Source organism: Doryrhamphus excisus, linkage group LG19 (assembly GCF_037039965.1).
Source record: "Doryrhamphus excisus strain RoL-2023G ecotype Guam linkage group LG19, RoL_Dexc_Guam_v1.1, whole genome shotgun sequence".
In the NCBI taxonomy this organism is placed as follows: domain Eukaryota; kingdom Metazoa; phylum Chordata; class Actinopteri; order Syngnathiformes; family Syngnathidae; genus Doryrhamphus; species Doryrhamphus excisus.
This window is the reverse complement of record NC_136375.1, coordinates 17,108,075-17,125,100: the sequence shown is the minus strand read 5'-3', so window position 1 is coordinate 17,125,100 and position 17,026 is coordinate 17,108,075. Positions and strand designations below refer to the sequence as shown.

General features: G+C 47.1%; 1 protein-coding gene across 5 annotated transcripts; it reads right to left on the bottom strand.

The window, feature by feature from the left end:
• Positions 1-451: 451 nt before the first annotated feature.
• On the bottom strand, positions 452-16,995 carry hivep2b (HIVEP zinc finger 2b). 5 transcript variants are annotated; one of them, XM_078798809.1, is made up of 8 exons: positions 16,837-16,995; positions 6,794-10,449; positions 5,580-5,854; positions 5,334-5,509; positions 4,457-4,555; positions 2,377-3,116; positions 1,504-1,870; positions 452-1,388 (listed from the first exon to the last, which is right to left on the bottom strand). In XM_078798809.1, the coding sequence occupies exons 2-7, from the start codon at positions 10,343-10,345 to the stop codon at positions 1,529-1,531; spliced, it is 5,184 nt and encodes a 1,727-aa protein (XP_078654935.1). In that variant the 5' UTR covers positions 10,346-10,449; positions 16,837-16,995; the 3' UTR covers positions 452-1,388; positions 1,504-1,528. The 5 variants fall into 5 exon arrangements, with proteins under 5 accessions (XP_078654935.1, XP_078654933.1, XP_078654936.1 ...); XM_078798807.1 differs by having other exon boundaries at positions 452-1,870; XM_078798810.1 differs by having other exon boundaries at positions 452-1,870; positions 5,580-5,734.
• Positions 16,996-17,026: the final 31 nt, after the last annotated feature.

Here is a 17,026-nt window from a genome sequence, read left to right as displayed (position 1 = left end):
CCATAATATTTACATATTTACCTATTATCCTAACATTGGTTTTTATTAATTATAGTTATTTATAAATACGTATATTTATCTTTTTTTTTCGCCTAACCTCATTTTCCAAAAATGACAACTTTATTTTGTTTTGTTTCTCATAATAATACCACTTTAAAAAGATCAAGTACATTTTTTCCGAGTTCATTTTTGTTTTTCACTGTGACTTTTTTCCTCTTACTATTTAGATTTTATTAGTGTAAAAAAAAATAGACTTTGGAGTTTTAGTTTTTGGCTTAGATTTCCTGTTAAATAACATCTTTTTGTCTTTGATATTTAAACTTTCTGCCATGAAATATTAGGAGTTTATTTTGGTAGAAGTGTGACTTTTTTCCTCTGAATATTTCAACTTTATTTTTGTAAAATGACTGCATTGTTTTCAATCTTTCCAGTTAGTTTTTTTTTGTCTTAGTTTGAAATGTCAATAAAAGGAGCTCGGGGCTGCACTTTGGACACCCCCGGCCCAATTCCTTGTCACGTTTTCCTTCCTCCTCCGATATGCGCGTGAATTTCACACCATGACGCGTATTCATTTGAAAAAAAAAAGTGGAATGTTTGACTATCGCCTTCATTTCCCGCCGCCAAATGTCAACGGAACAAAGTGCATCGTGGATAAAGCGCTAAAATAGTCGCCGTGGTCTGTATAGGACAGCAAAGACGTGATATCAAAAGCAACACCAGCGCGGCCGGGCTGACTGCATAACGGCATCGCTGCTGCATAATAATAATAATAATACGTATCATAATAACAGCATATAGAAATCGTAGTCAAATATTTACCAGTATCAATAAGTGCTTACGTTCTAATAGAAATACATCTTACAGTATCGGTAATGACATGTTGACTTCCTGTGTTTTTGTGCAATAGCAAATCCCATGCAAGATAAAAACCACAACATTAAGAAAAACAAATTGTTGTTTTTTTTTTCTTCAAAAGGTTGTTCCACCATAAATCAAGCGGCGTCCGTCCCGTTTTTGACCTTTGACCTTCTTCAACGAAAAGCAAAATAAAGGCACAGACCTTCGTCGCTCCAACTGCGCGTCTCTCATCTCTCTACGCACCCTTTTTAATGCATTATTATTATTATTATTGTTATTGTTTTCTTTTGTTTTTTATAGAAATCGTTACTGCACTACTGCATCACACCTTGATATAAGTACATGAAACAACAGTCTATTCTCAAAGTACACAGAGGTTAAAATACACTGTTTGTATGCACCTAAGAAGGAGAGTATAGAGAATCTAGAAATAGAATAGAATTGATGTGCAATCGTATGCTATGTCAAATAAAGGCATATTAGCGATATATCTCTTCCTGTATTGCACCTGCACCCGAGACGCCCATCCCGTCGCATGTCGCTTGTCGCATGTCGCATGTCGCATGTCGCATGTCGCATGTCGCATGTCGCTTGTCGCTTGTCTCGCCAAGAAGCTGTCATCCTATTGCCTCGGTTACAAAAGAGGGGTGGGAGTTGAACTGGGGGGGCTCTAATGAGGGTCCTCGGTGTTGATCTTCAAAGAGGCGATGGCTTTCAAGCACGTTTGGACATTCTCTTCCTGTCCGCTGTCCCTGAAGCTTCCTTCCTGCACGCCGAGGTCCTCCTCACCCGTTCCCGTGGGCCCGTGAGCGGACCCTTCGACACTCGGGGGTCCTGACACTGAGGACAAGGCGACGTCGGAGGCCGGAGGAGACGGGGACGGCCGAAGTCCTCCCACTGGAAGAACCGGGAGCAAGCTGAGAACCGGCTGCTGCGAGTGAAGAGGCAGGTGGCTCAGGATGTTCTGATGGGAACCACCGGGAAAACCGGAGGCGGAGACGCTCCTCTGATCCTTAAAGAAACACCACAAGGACAAACATGAGCAATCATGGTAATGGTAATGGTAATGGTAACGGTAATGGTAATGGTAACGGTAACGGTAACGGTAACGGTAACGGTAACGGTAACGGTAACGGTAACGGTAACGGTAACGGTAACTGTAACGGTAACGGTAATGGTAACGGTAACGTAATGGTAACGGTAATGGTAATGGTTTCATTTCATTTGAACATGCATCAGATTCCAATTGAGTGCATCCCATAATCAGTTCCCAGTTCCACATGTCCAAAAGGAGTAGGAAGAAGCAAAGCTTATTAAATCCTACCCCTCCATCTGGTACTTTTACAATCACTAACTCTTACATTTGTTCACTTCCTGCTTTCCATAATACAGTTTAAGGTTTTTTTTGTTTGTTTGTTTGTTTTAAATAATGCACCTCGTAGCGAAGTACTTGATCATTCCTGATCATCAATCATCTGCGCCTGTGATTTGGGAAAGTTCAGGAAAAAAGTTACGTACTAGTTCCATTTCAAAGACTCCCTGCGGCGGAGCCACGTCCATTTTGGCGTGCTGTCGGCTCTTGTCGCCCACGCCTCGGTGTTGATGGGACCCCCTCCGTGGCGACACGGCTCTTAGCACGACTCTCTGCCTGCCTCGAACCGCCGACTCCCGCTTCCCGGTCAGCTCGGCTCCAGGGGAAGTGGGTCTCTCCACGGTCACGGGAGAAAGGTGCTGGATGGGCGAGAAATTGGGAGAGCCCGGCCTCCGCGGGGAGGAGCGACCTCGCGGGGAGAGTTCCCTCCTCGGCGACGGGTAGCGCAGCCGTGAGGGGGAGGGCTCCCTGATGGGGGACTCCCATCCGGGAGAGAGGAGGCAGGACGAGTACGGATCAAAGAGGAAGCTGGCCTGATCCGGGGGGGACAGAACGCTCAGCGTGTCTTCCTCCACATTCTTGTCTCTCTGCTCCGAGCCCGCCCACCTGCCCGAAGCTGGGTGGCGGACGTCCACGCCCGGCACCGAGGAGCCGTGGACGGCGGTGTTGGCCGTGACCGGTGACGACGTGCCGCCGCACGGCTGTGGACTCGTGCTTCTGGAGCGCGGCTTCGGAGTGGAAGCGCCCTCGTAGTCGTCGTCCTCGTCGTCGTCTTCGTCCATTTCATCCACATCTTCGTCCATGCCGTCCGAGTCTTCGGCATCGGAGAACTGGTGCTTGGTCGGAACCGCAAACTCTGCCTTGGATTCTTGCGGCATGTCGTCCACTTTAAAAGACAAGAATTCCCCATAAGTTTTCACATCCACGGTGGAACCTCGCTTTCCCCACCCGAAACTGAAATGACTTCAAGCCTATTGGTCCAACGCTCAGAGCTCAGCCTGCGTTACGTAGTGTGCTTGAACGCATCATCACTGGAACAAAAGTGTGCATTGATGCTTGCTTGTTGATTCAGCCATCTTGGATCAACCTATAAGTACCTATACCTGGGGTGTCTAAACTGTGGCCCCGAGGCCATTTGTGGTCCGTGTCCTCATTTTATGAGCGTTAAGCCAGAATATTAATAATCTTACAGTCTTACCGCCAAAAAGTCAGAACAATTAAATAATAAACTAATAAGGTCACAGCAACATCACAAACATATTTTCACTTTTACGAAGAATACAAATCGTCATTTTATGACAGGAAAGTTGAAATATTGGAAAAATAAAGTCATAATATTAATTTTAAAAAACATATAATCTTACCGGGAAAAAAAAATCTGAATTTTACAAGAACAAATCTCAAATATTTGGAGAATTGAGTCCTAATAATAACAATCCAAAAAAGTATAAGTAAAAAGTAAGTAAAAAAACCAACAACAGGGGGGTAAAGTGGTGTATTCAAATAAGTGAATATTACAGAGAGAAATTGGAGTGACTGTAATATCTGCTTTTACTAGAATTCATTCTAAATATTAGGAGAATGCCCTGTGATTGGCTGGCCACCAGTCCAGGGTGGACCCCGCCTCTCGCCCCAAGACAGCTGGGACAGGCTCCAGCGCCCCCGCGACCCTCGTGAGGATAAATGAATGAATGAATATTAGGAGAATAGTGTCATAACAATATGAATTTTTAAAATGAGTCGATATACTGGGAAATACTGAACAATGAATACTGGGAAAGTAAAGTCATAATATTAAGAAAAAGTCATAATTTTACAATAAATTCTAAATATTATAAAGTCCTAATGATAATTTTTAAAATGACCCGAAAAGAAAGTATAATTTTATAATAATTAATAATTTCATAATTTTATGTTGAAACATTAGGCGATTAAATTAAAAATATTAGGAGAATTGAGTATATATATATATATATATATATATATATATATATATATATATATATATATATATATATATATATATATATATATAATAATAATAATAATAATAATAATAAATAGTGGTAATGTAAAGTCATAACTTTATGTCCATTTAGAATGTTGATTTGATTAGCGAGGGCGTGGATTAATAACAGAAAGTGAGGTCACCGCTGTTTGTGTGTTTTCTGGCAAAAATGGCGACCAAAACCTTTGCGTGTGCAAGGCTGACGCGGGTCTTCTTACCATGCTCCTGGATCTCCGTCTCGTCCATGGTCAACGACACGCCCAATTCCAGACACTTCTTCATATGAGCCTTGGACTTCATGTGCTTGGTCAGGTTTCCTGCACAAAAACAAAGAAAAGGACACACGCTCGGCAACAGAAAAGCAACAATGGAAAATATCTGCAGTCATTTTACCAAATCAAAAAAAGAAAAAGTAAAAATATTGACAGAATTTTTTTTAAATAAATTGATTATTTATTTTTTAACAAATAATGTCATTTTAGTAATATAAAGTTGAACATAAAGTAACATAATGGTACATAAATACATAATAAATCCATTGAATTAAACAAAAAAACAATGGAAAAATCTGGAATAATTTCACCAAAATAATTTGATTTTAGTAATAAATTTTAGTAATATAAAGCTGAAATAATAAAGAAAAGTTTTCTTTAAATTGTAATATTATGAGAAACAAACGTAGCAACAAATGAAGTTGTCATTTTTGAACATTTTTGGAAAAAGTAATCAAATTATGGGAATGAAGACATAATTGTGAGGAAAAAATACACAACGTTGAAATAGTGAAAATCTTAAGAAAAAGAACAGTAGAAATGTAAAAAAAAAGCTGTCATTTTACAAGGATAAAGTCAAAATATTATATAACAAGGGAAAAAGTTGGAAATTTACAGGAATATTATGAGAGAAAATGATGTGATTGGAGTAGAACAGAGATGAAATATTTAAAAAAACATATGTTTATTATTTTCTTCTTAATACAGTATTCCGAGAAACACACTAAACTTAATAACGTTATCATTTTTGGAAAAGCAGGTTGCATTTTGGGAATAAAGTGCAAATATGATGCGTTGACGGTCCGAAAGCGGGAATGCTCACCTTTGGTTTTGAAAGCGAAGTTGCAGACCTTGCAGATGTACGGCCTGACGTCGGTGTGGGTTCGGATGTGTTTCTTCAGCATGCTGGGCTTCTTGCAGCGGATGCCGCACTCCTCGCATATGTACTTCCCTCGCCCGCGACCTCGGACGTACACGTAGTCCTCGTTGGATTTGTACCTGACAACGCAACAGCGGCCATCTTGATGAGTGTGCCGCCTCGTGCTCGCTCGTGCGCGTTTGTACTCACCCCCCCTCAAAGATCTTGACGCGCGTCGGCGCCGTTTGGGCGGCGGAAGCCTCCCTCTCCTTCCATTCCTCCTTGGCGGCCTTCAGTCGGAGGCCGGCGTCTTTCTTCTTCCCGGGGTTGGCGTCCAACTCTTTGGGCTCCGGTTTCCTCTGCTGCTGATTGACATGAGCAAACAGATTGTTGATTGTTGACCAGCTCTCTGAGTGGACGGCTATCGATGATGTAACGGGACTCTGTTCGGGCTCGCCAAGCAAACAGGAACGACGCTGCTGCTGCTGCGGGAAGAAGGAACTCTTTTTTTTCAAAAAAAGTCGTAATATTACAAAAAACAACAAATACATTTTTGGAAAATGAGTTTGTAGATAAAGCTATAATATGAGGAGAATGAAGTCAAAATAATAATAATAATAAAATAAGAATAATATATTTTAGGGGCTGCACGGCGGACGAGTGGTTAGCGCGTAGACCTCACAGCTAGGAGACCAGGGTTCAATTCCACCCTCACGAGGGTGCCGGAGCCTATCCCAGCTGTCTTGGGGCGAGAGGCGGGGTACACCCTGGACTGGTGGCCAGCCAATCCCAGGGCACATATAGACAAACAACCATTCACACTCACATTCATACCTGTGGCTAATTAACCTAGCATGTTTTTGGAATGCGGGAGGAAACCGGAGTACCCGGAGAAAACCCACGCATGCCTGGGGAGAACATGCAAACTCCACACAGAGATGGCCGAGGGTGGAATCGAATCGGTGGACTCGGGTCTCCTAGCTGAATCAGAATTCCAAGTTAATGTAAAACATGTTTAATTTGGAGTGGCTAATTAACCTAGCATGTTTTTGGAGAAAACCTTCAAGAGTGGTTCAAGAGTCTTGAAGCAGTCATGATGTGCTATATATATCACTATATTGACACGCACTATGGTACCCATTATGGCATTGGATGCTCATATCACCCAGTACTTCGGAACGTGACAAAAAAAAATAATTTAAAAAACATTTTAATTTTTAAAAAATTAATATTTTTGTAATAATAATTTATTTTTAAAAAATAATAATAATTAAAAAAAAAAAGCGTAAATTAAAATATTAGGATATTATGCTTTTGGCCGAGGGTGGGGTCTGCTCGCTAACCACTAGGCCAGCGCGCAGCCTATCTGTACGTGTTGCTTATGTACATGTTGGGTTTAAATTGAATGGATTGAATCTTCTCACCTGCTCAAAAGTCTGCCGCCACAGGATGAGGGACGAGACCAGTTTCCCGTTGCCAGGCTGACACATGGCCGCCATGGAGTATATAATCTTCCCTCCCTTCTGTTTGGACCGCAGCAAAGCCAGCGCGGCGCCGGTGCTCAGCTCCAGAGGGTTGGGATTGCGGGCGCTCACGCACCAGGTGGCGTAGACGGAGTAGAAAGGCGCGTTGTCGTGGGAGCAGCTCGGCTTGGCGTAGCTGAGATAACACCAGCTCACACCTGTCGTGGTGCGAAGGCTTGGAAACGGCGCTAACGCTCCTGGATGCTCACGTTGTGAGACGGGCTGTGCCCCCGTGTCCATCTGCACCCGCTTATCCGTGCCAACTTCCGTCCTTTCGCAGACGGACATCGTGGAATACGGAGGAGGCGAGCCGCTATCCATGGGCAGCTCGCTGGCCTCTGGCGCCTTCTGGCCGAGTGTCACAAGCCTGCGTGAGTCATCCCGCCAACCCCGACCCTTCTCCTCGCCTAAATGACATTTACCCAATTCCACCGCGCTCAGTTCCTCTACAATTTGGCCGAACATTCGTTCCTCCTTCACGCGCTTTTGCTGCTTGACCTCCATGAAGACGTCCAAGCTGCTAGCAGGCGACAACATGCGCTTGCTAGCACCACCGCTGGACGCGTTAGTCGTCGAGATAGTTCGGGAAGTGAGCGAGAGCGGAATGCCGGTCTTGAGCTTAGCCGAGGACAGATCAAGAGCTTCGACACCGCCGTGACAGTCGGCGTTCCCCGGCGAACGTGACGTTTGATTCGGCGAGTATAAAAGAGTATGAATTCTTTCGTACTGATTGTCGAAGATCTGCGATACCGATGTGTACGTTAGGCTGCCGTAGCTCGGAACATTAGTCTGGATTCTAACCGGAATGGGATGGGGAGGCTGGGGAAACGTATTCCCAGTGGAAAAGATAGGCAAAGTGGTAGTGGTGACATGCGAGGCTTCCGTATCCATGCGAAGCGATTCCTGTCGCACCAAGTTCCCTCGCCGTTTCTCCTTGGTCGCTATGCAGGAAGATCCGAGTTCTGGAGATCGAACTTTGGATGTCGGAGAAAGGCTACCGTAGTCAAACGATACGCTTCGCACTTCCGGGAATTCCTTGCGCAAGTTACAAGGCGCCTGCTCGGAGGAGGAACGTCTCATTTCGTGCTGTTGACGCTGATGGAGCACGGAAAACGAGTGGCCGCTTCCCGGCACGGCTAAGAGCTCGAGCGGCTTTCCGAAGTCGTCCTGCCTGGCTGGAGAAACTGGTTTCAAGTTCTCCTCCCTGTCGAAGGAGAAAGCGGAACTGTAAGATAAGTTGCTGTCTTGACTGGGACTCCGGGAGAGACTCGTACAAGCGGACTCGAAACTGGACTCCCCGGAGGAGTGCTCCATGTCGGCCAATCGTAACCTCTTCTTCTTCGGAGGGAGTTTTTCCGGCGGGAACTGAGCCAAAGTTTCACTTCTCTGAGGCCACTGAAATTCTTCCACGTGCTTCTCCGGCTCCTTCACTTGAACATCTGGAGTTTTTTCCGGACTATCCGGCTCCACGGTGACTCTTATCTCCGGAACTTGTATGTTGGGCTGTCGGACAAGTTTGGGTCCGATTTGAAAGGAATGCCTCAGTCGACTGTCGCACCTTTCCATCTCGTACGCTTCCTCCATTGGCTGACGGGAGGAGAAGACTTCCTGTCTCTGCTTGTGACCCTTGTAAGACTCCGTCTTCTCCGCGTGGGGCCTGTTGATGGAGTTTGTGTGCTGGATGACGGAAATAACGTTCCCTAAAGTTTTCCGAGCACACACTTCCCGCTTCACTGATACGTCCAGCTGTGTCGTCGAAGAACGTCCTTTCATCGGCTCATCAAACATTTCCTCGCACTGTTCCCGATGAGATCCATACCGCGACGGCAAGTCCTCCTCCTCCCGCTTTTCTTTCCGGCGCTTCCGTGTAGCCAGCTCCATCGCGTGCCTCTGCTGACTCACGCTCGATGCCGCTGAGGTGGGATTTTCCATTTCCGGCCCGGAAGGTGCCACGCTAATGTCGCTCATCCTGCTGTCGGAATCGACGTGACCTTCGTGGGGGGAGAGCTCAAAAGCGGCTTGGCGCCTGAGTCTCCTCATGCCGGCGTTGCTCGCCCGTTCGTCGAAGGAATGGCTGCCCCTGAGCGCCTGAGGCATCGTCAGGCTGCCCGCCGAGGACGTCGGCATGGAGTTGCTCCTGAGGAGCGGCCCCATGTCGGAAGCGCCGTCCGACTCTTCTTCTTTAGCCTCGTCCCTCATCAAAGACTTTGTGTTTATTTTGATGTATTCCACGCCGTCCTTTTCCTGGGTGAACACGCGGGAAACTCCTTTCTCAGAACGTCTCGCCGCCTGGACGTCGCCCGGTTCGGTGCTGCAGGTCACGTAAGTCGTCGTCTGCTTTGGGCTCGGCCTGTAACACTTCCCGAACATGATTTCTTGATAAGATTTGGCGTTGGCGTTTGGGGGACCGCTTTGATGCTCTGCGCTTTCGGATCGGGAAAAGTACCCGGAATCTGTGCTTCCCTTGCTAGACTGACTCGGAAGCGACAAATTGTGTTCGGAGTCACTGCTTCTTTTCTCAGACAACCGAAGAGCGAGTCTTTGTTTGATCGTGCAAGACTGACTGGCATGGTTGGCGGCGGCGGCGGCGGCGGCGGCGGCGGCGGCGGCGTTGGCAGCGTTGGCGTTGCCTTCAGGCGCGTGGGATGAACTATCCTGCCCTGGTGTGGACATGGTGGATGCCTTTTTTTGAGAAATAAGGCTAAGTACTTTCACGGCGGTGTGGTCCGATCCTTCCGCCGGAGAGTCCAGGAGAAGCAGCGGGTCGTTGAGGGTGTCCTCGTCCGTGTCCGTGCTTTGCTCCACGTCGGAGAACTCTCCATCCCCTTCCAAAGATCCCTGGTCGGCGTTGACGTTGTGAGAGCCGTGCTCTGAAAGCGGCGTTGTTCCGGCTTTGACGGAGTGAGCGTGGGATTTTCGGTGTTTGTATAAATTGCTTTTGGTTTTGAAAGAGAATCCGCAGGGAACGCACGGATAGGGCCGTTCTCCGGTGTGTGAGCGGATGTGTTTCTTCAGGACGCTGGGTTTGGCGCACGCCCGTCCGCAGTAATCGCACACGTACTTGCCGGCCTTTTGTGGTTTTGGCTCCACCTTGCCGCTGGCGTCTGACTGCTCCATCCCTGAATAGCAACTCTGTTGCTCAGGTGAATTCGGGGACTTTCTATGCGACGCCGAGCCGCCCCCGCCGAATGACGCCGCGCCTCTGAGTCTGCTCGTCGTTTTTATAGCCGATGACGCTTCCGTTTCAGCGTGCAGATCCTCTGATTTCGCTGATTTCCCTGAGTCTGATCCTAATTTGGAGCCGCTGGCGGCGCCGTCTTTCACGTCTTGGTGCCACACTTGGCCTTCCGTTTCCGCTGACGGACTCCTCCTTGTCTTGCCGGACTCTGATGGGCATTTTTTGGGTGCAGCGTCTTTCTCCTGACCTCCCGTAGAGGTTTCCAGTGACTCCATGAATCCAACCTCACTGGCTTTGGGATCTTTGGGATTCTCAGGGATAAATATCTGCTATGTGGCCGTATTTACATACGCAGGGTTTGGCTGCCGGGAAGGGCCATCTGAAAAAAAGGAGAGAAGTCCATGACAATTTGTAGACTATCAGCTCCAACATTCCCAGCAGTGGTCATTTTGGAATGGAACAGGAATGGAAAATATTGAGGAATAACCAGGGCGTCCAATTTTTCTTCCGACAAATTTCCTTTTGCAACTACAGTAGTGCCTTGGATAACATCACCACGAGGTCCGGCTCGTGAAAAAAAATAAAAATAAAAATAAAAATAAAAATAAAAATAAAAATAAAAATAAAAATAAAAATAAAAATAAAAATAAAAATAAAAATAAAAATAAAAATAAAAATAAAAATAAAAATAAAAATAATTACAAATGACAAATGAATGGAAAAAATGAGCATTCAACTTTACTTTTATCAAGTTTTGTTGGGAAAAAATCCAACTAACACAAAATAATCACATTATTCTGCTTCCACAATTTGCCAAAATGTAAAATGATATCAAAACAGCCGCTAGCCACAGTGGCATCAGGGTGCTTAGCCACAGCTAGCTACCAAATGATGACACAAAAATGACAGCACAGCACATAACAAGTAAGTACAAGCACGCGGGGCTACGACTACTACGAAGAATACTAAACACACCAAACTTTTACAAAGTTTTCCCCAACATGGGCCGCAAGGCATGCCGGGAAGCCGCAAGCTCTGCCAGTGAGGCTGTGGAAGAGGAAACGTTGGCGGCAAGCAACAGGCAAAGGAAGCAGGAAGATGGAGAAGCAAAGCGGGGGGTGTCCAAACTGAAGCATGGGGGCCATTTGCCAAATAGAATTTGGAAAAATCAGTCAAAGAGGAAAAAATTGTAATATAATCAAAAAAAGGTTGTCATTTTATGAAAATAATGTTGAAATCAATACAAAAAATGTAATATTATGAGAACCAAACAAAACAAGATTTTAAATATTTGGAAGATTATGTTGGTAAAAAAGTTATCATTTCATGGGAATAAGGTCAGACTATTACATGAATGTCAAAAGATTCATAATATTTATCAATATTATGATTACAAGAAGAAAGTTGAAATTGTTGAAAAAAATGAAAAACAACAGAAATGGGCAAAAAATAAATAAAGTCAAAATATTAAAAGACAAAAATTGCATTCTAATGAAAAAGTCACAATTTTGGGATAATTTACTCGTCATATTATGAGGAAAAATACTGCTTGTAAAATTCCAGGTTAAACGGTCCAGCCCCCCCCCCCCCACATTGAGTTGGACCCTCCTGATGTGCAGAGTTTATTTTTGATGCACTCCTGCTAACCGGAAGTGCCTCTACTGCATCACCTCGTATTCCCTCACGACTGCCGACCCCGTCAGCGAACGCACCACCGCCGTCCGTCCCCTCCTGAATTCGGGGAATTGCTTCTCGGCTCTCCGAGGGCACGCCGCCATCCTCCTCATCCTCCTCATCCTCCTCATCCTCTCGTATCAAATGCTGTGTCCTCCCTAACGAGGTTATGTAAGATTATCTGGTTCAAACCCTCTGAGCCCCCCCCCCCCCCCCCTTAATTAGGACATCCTCTCCTTCTATTGCTATATCCCTCTAGCCTGCTGGCTCTTGTTTCTTTGTTGGATGGAGAGGAGTAGGAGAGGAGTAGGAGAGGAGTAGGAGAGGAGGAGGAGGAGGAGGATGGGGACCCAAGGTGACTCTTCACAAAGCAAAGATTTGAGCCGTGATTGACGAGGGCCATCAGGGGAGATTTGGGTAGGGGGTTGGTTGGGTTTGCCTCAGTTGGGAGGCACAACTCGCGCCCGGAGCGTCGGGGAGCGTCGAGGAGCGTCTGGGAGCGGGGTAACAAATATCCCGGGGCCGGTAGAGGAAGCTCCCTCGTCAAGGTCGCTCTGACCCCATTGGTTAGTTCCCATCCCGAGAGACGAGCGTCCATGCGGGGCAAGCCGTCCCACAAAGGGGAAAGCATCTCACGGTGTTGCACCTGCGCAACAAATGTACGACGACACGGCAGCGGCGAAGTGGGTGCCGTGGGGGGGTGGGGGGTGGGGGTGGGGGGGGTTGCTTTTCGCAAGCAAAGCATCCTAAACATTGCACGCATGCAACCGAAGCGCCGATCCTCCTCACACAAACCTGACATTGGAGCGCTCTTCCCCCACCCCCGGTCCCACATGTGGCGTTCCTCATCCCGCGCCGTCCATTCCCGCCTTTTCCCTTCCTCGTGCCGTGGGCAATAAAGCAGCGCGGGGCGAGCGTCCCATCAGCCAGGAGGCTCGCTGGAACATTTAGAAGCTTCTATTGATGCGAGCGAGTCACAGGAGAAAATACCCAACCGTGACGCGCCGACACGGGCACAAAAATAGCAAAGGGGCCCTGGGAGGGATTACACAACAGCCCACGTTGGAGGGCGCTTTTCCTCTCCCTCCTTCTCTCGCACTCTCAACGGGGAGGGGGCGGGGGTGGGGGGGGGTGTCAGATACGAAGACCATTGTGAAACTCTTCATTCATCCTCACCGGTCAGCTGACAACCACAATCGAACCTTCCCCTGGGGGGGGGGGGGGCACGGTGAAAAATGGAAGAATACACTTTTTGATATTTTGTTAAAATATGCTAAGATGTTATATATTGTATATTTCAGGAAAAAACTGTGAAATCGGTAAAAAAAATGCAGTATTATTTGCATCAACTTTAGTATTTTTCTATGCTATATTTTTCTATTCTTCTATGCTGTGGCCACAGGGCGTATGCTGGAGCCTATCCCAGCTGTCTTGGGCCGAGGGGCGGGGTACACCCTGGACTGGTGGCCAGCCAATCCCAGGGCACATATAGACAAACAACCAACCAGCCAATCATTCACTCACATTCAAACCTGGAGAATTTAGAGGCCAATTAAAGTGGACCTATGATGCTTTTTCCACTTTTTTGAGCGATAAATGGAGTTAAAATGTTGTATTCTGGTGTTAAACCATGCCAACGTTTCACATCATGAAGTTTGGGCATTTTTGAAGTGAGCCCTGAAAGAAGTTTGGGATGGCTCAAAGCGCTCGGTTTCAGAGGGCGTGGTAAAGCTGCTCCTTTGTGATGTCACAGAGGGGCGGACTTACTAAAATAGTTTTTCCACATATAACTAGATTATTCTTATAAAATGGCACCTTTTAAATTTTGTTTCTCTCAATCCCACCCTCGGCCATCTCTGTGTGGAGTTTGCATGTTCTCCCCGTGCATGCGTGGGTTTTCTCCGGGTACTCCGGTTTCCTCCCACATTCCAAAAACATGCTAGGTTAATTAGCCACTCCAAATTGTCCATAGGTATGAATGTGAGTGTGAATGGTTGTTTGTCTATATGTGCCCTGGGATTGGCTGGCCACCAGTCCAGGGTGTACCCCACCTCTCGCCCCAAGACAGCTGGGATAGGCTCCAGCACCCCCGCGACCCTCGTGAGGATAAGCGGTAGAAAATGAATGAATGAATATTTTGACTTCAATCTAGTAAAATGAATGCTACTTTTACCATTTTTGCTGGATTTCTTTTAGCTTTATTGCTAAATGCTATATTTAGAATGTGCCATGGGCCATTAAAATGACAGCTGCAGGCCACAAACGGCCCCCGGGCCACACTTTGTACAGCCCCTTGTGGTGGAAAACGTGGAAGTACAGCAGCGCCCTGGGGGGCATTCACAGCCTGGGACTGTTTTGGTACATTCCAAAAACACAATTCATCAACAACAACAACACAAATGGAAAAAGTAGCATAAGCTAGCATATGGAAAAGATGCATTTTTTCAGCACCCCCTCAAAGTGCACGCATGCTTGCCGTGCACACGGACGCCATTCATGGTGTGCGCTGGGAGCAGGAAGTGGTGGAAAGCTGCGTTGAGTGAAAAAGCCGCTGGAGGTCTTTTGTGAGACACCCACCGGCTGCTCGTAGCCGGCTCTTCCCGTCACGACGTCGGCAGCTTTGTGAATGGAGGCCGAGTCGTGACGAGGGCCGCCATTAGCGCAGCCAAAAGTGGGACAATGCTGCAGATTACGTGCAGCTGCGCCTCATCCTGCCAATGGCGTGCGCTGCCACTTCAAACCGCCGCACCGGAGCCACTTAGTACATACTGTGTATGTACACCGTGTACTTGTGTATCATGTTGTGTACTTCCGGGTCCAGCTCGAAGGGAATCCTCATTGATTGTGGGAGTCATTTACATTGATAGCATCGTGCTAAGTTGGCTTGTTTGCTCTGGAGGCGGAAAACCGACGGCTCAGCGGCATCTCCAAGAGACAGCGACACGAAGAAGGGCGGGAAAATGACAACTTTTGACTAAAAACGTGTTTCCCACAGGACTGCAATCTATTTGTGGCAGTGAAGCTAACATGCATGTTAGCTTCATTGGCCACTCCAAATTGTCCATAGGTATGAATGTGAGTGTGAATGGTTGTTTGTCTATATGTGCCCTGGGATTGGCTGGCCACCAGTCCAGGGTGGACCCCGCCTCTCGCCCCAAGACAGCTAGTGAGGATAAGCGGCATAGAAAATGATTGGTGTATTGATTTGTGGACTCCGATAGAGCAGCTACACACCATAACTAGCACAAAAGGTTTTCCAGATCTTCCAGAATCTGCACCTATTCAGCAGTATTTCTGTGCCTGCAGGCACGCCCACTCCTCTGTGGTTGGTCACATTCCCGAATGCTCACAAGGACTTCCAGTGTTGTGCCGCTAACCTTATAGGAGTTGATAATAACAGGCGATGTATTATTTTAAAATGTGTATTATAATAATAATAATAATCTTGGTTGTTTTTCATAATATTACCATACAACAAAAATTACGCAATATTACAAGTTCTTTTTCACAAAATTGTGACTTTTTTTCTGTAATATTTTGATGTTGATAATAAGGAGCGATGTATTATTTTAAATCGTGAGCTTTTAACATCCAGCCGTATGTGTTCAAACTCGACTTAGCTTACTGCTAGCGCTTCTAGAATCTAGAACTTCTTAGCATGAGCTCTACAAAATAGCCCTTTGTTGCGTCGTTAGCTTGGTTTTTAGCATTAGCATCGGAAACGTCTCCTCCTCCAGGGTTTGCGTTGTGTTTGAAACGCGTGCCGGCGACACGGACGACAACAACAACAGTCGTGTCGTGATGCCCTCACGTCAGTCGTTAGCTTTGACGACTCGGGTGGCGAGGCCGTGAGAGAATATGTCCAGAGCCAATCTCGCCAGCGGGCCGCTATTCTTAGTCATCAAGAAGTGTGGATAGAGCCTGCTAACTGCACTGCAGCTCAGCTCCATTATGCAGCATTTGGAGGGTGGGGGGGGGCACTAAAATGGCTGATACTTCATGTGCAGTCAAGGTCAAGCCACCCGTGGACTATAAATATAACACCCGCAACCGCAACCACCCCAACCCCCCAGGGATGATGCACTTGCTCCGCATTTGACCCACAGGAGCAGCTGACCGCCATCCAATCATTCCCCCCAAAAAACTACCATGAGCTTGAATGTCACACAGGGGGCCAAAATAAACAGGGTGTGTGTGGGGGGGGGCTTATGTTTATTAATGGCCGCTGCGAGGGTTTCCTCCCGGGCGGGCCTGATCATGTGACGCACACATCACCATCGACACACAACAACAACCCATCCGTCATTTCATTCAGCGGCTCGGCTCCTGTCTCTTTAAACGTGCACGCCGCGCGCGAGCGTGGTCGCTACCTGAAAATAATCTTGACACCATTGTGTTGTCGCCATGGCAACACAAGTCTCTTACACTTTTCCCCCGCTTCCGGTGCGCATGTATAATTACCAGCGCTGAAGGAGTGAAGTGCAGCATTCAGGCTGCAGGCTGCTCTCATTCACATTATTATCATTATTATTGCTATTATTATTATTATTATTATTATTATTATTATGGGACTTGAATGCGTGTCAATGCACTGCATTGCCGTAAAACCCTTTCCAAGGTATGACAGTGCGGCTCCAGAGACAGGAAGTGTCAATATTGCGCATTAAAGCAAACAAATGACAGCATGACTGCACAACCTTAAATGCACCAGAAGGCTTCTTTGTGTGCCGTGGATCAGCTGGCATGTGCACATCCCTGCCTGTGGGGATATCCAGTGTGTGTGTGTGTGTATGGGGTGGGGGGGTGGGGGGGCATGGACCCGAAAACCCCCTTCAACCCCCCCACCCCCCCCATCTGCATGTCATGGAACATTTGCAGAACAGGGACCTCCCACCTTAAAACGCGTGCAGCGGAGGGAGCAGACACAACAGTCAGATGTTGCCCCCCCTTAACCGCCATCTCAGGTGACCTCTCCCCACCACATCCCATACATACATACCACCCCCCCCACCAGGCTAAATTGGGCTCATACAGTGAAGAAGCAGTACGCCATAAATAGGACAATGAGATGGCGGCGGCGGCGGAAGCTTACCAGTCCTTAGACGACGCCCACACCTTCGTTGGAACCCCAATTGACGGACGCATGACAGACGGGGGAGGGGGTGGTGCGGTTAAGGGGGGTACGAGGGTCGCTTCCCCGGTCCGGGGTGGAGAGATGAGCTGAAACGTCCTGACGCTTCTCAAGGTGCAGTTACGAGTGATGGCCACCAGAGGCTGCTAAA

What these genes read in the sequence shown, in the direction of transcription:
- hivep2b (XM_078798807.1), bottom strand. Translation starts at nt 10,345, where the DNA reads ATGGAGTCACTGGAAACCTCTACGGGAGGTCAGGAGAAAGACGCTGCA. An exon ending in GGCGGCAGACTTTTGAGCAG is followed by an intron (nt 5,855 to 6,793) that starts GTGAGAAGATTC and finishes TTCTTCCCGCAG; the next exon opens with CAGCAGCAGCGTCGTTCCTG. An exon ending in CTTCGCTTTCAAAACCAAAG is followed by an intron (nt 4,556 to 5,333) that starts GTGAGCATTCCC and finishes GTTTTTGTGCAG; the next exon opens with GAAACCTGACCAAGCACATG.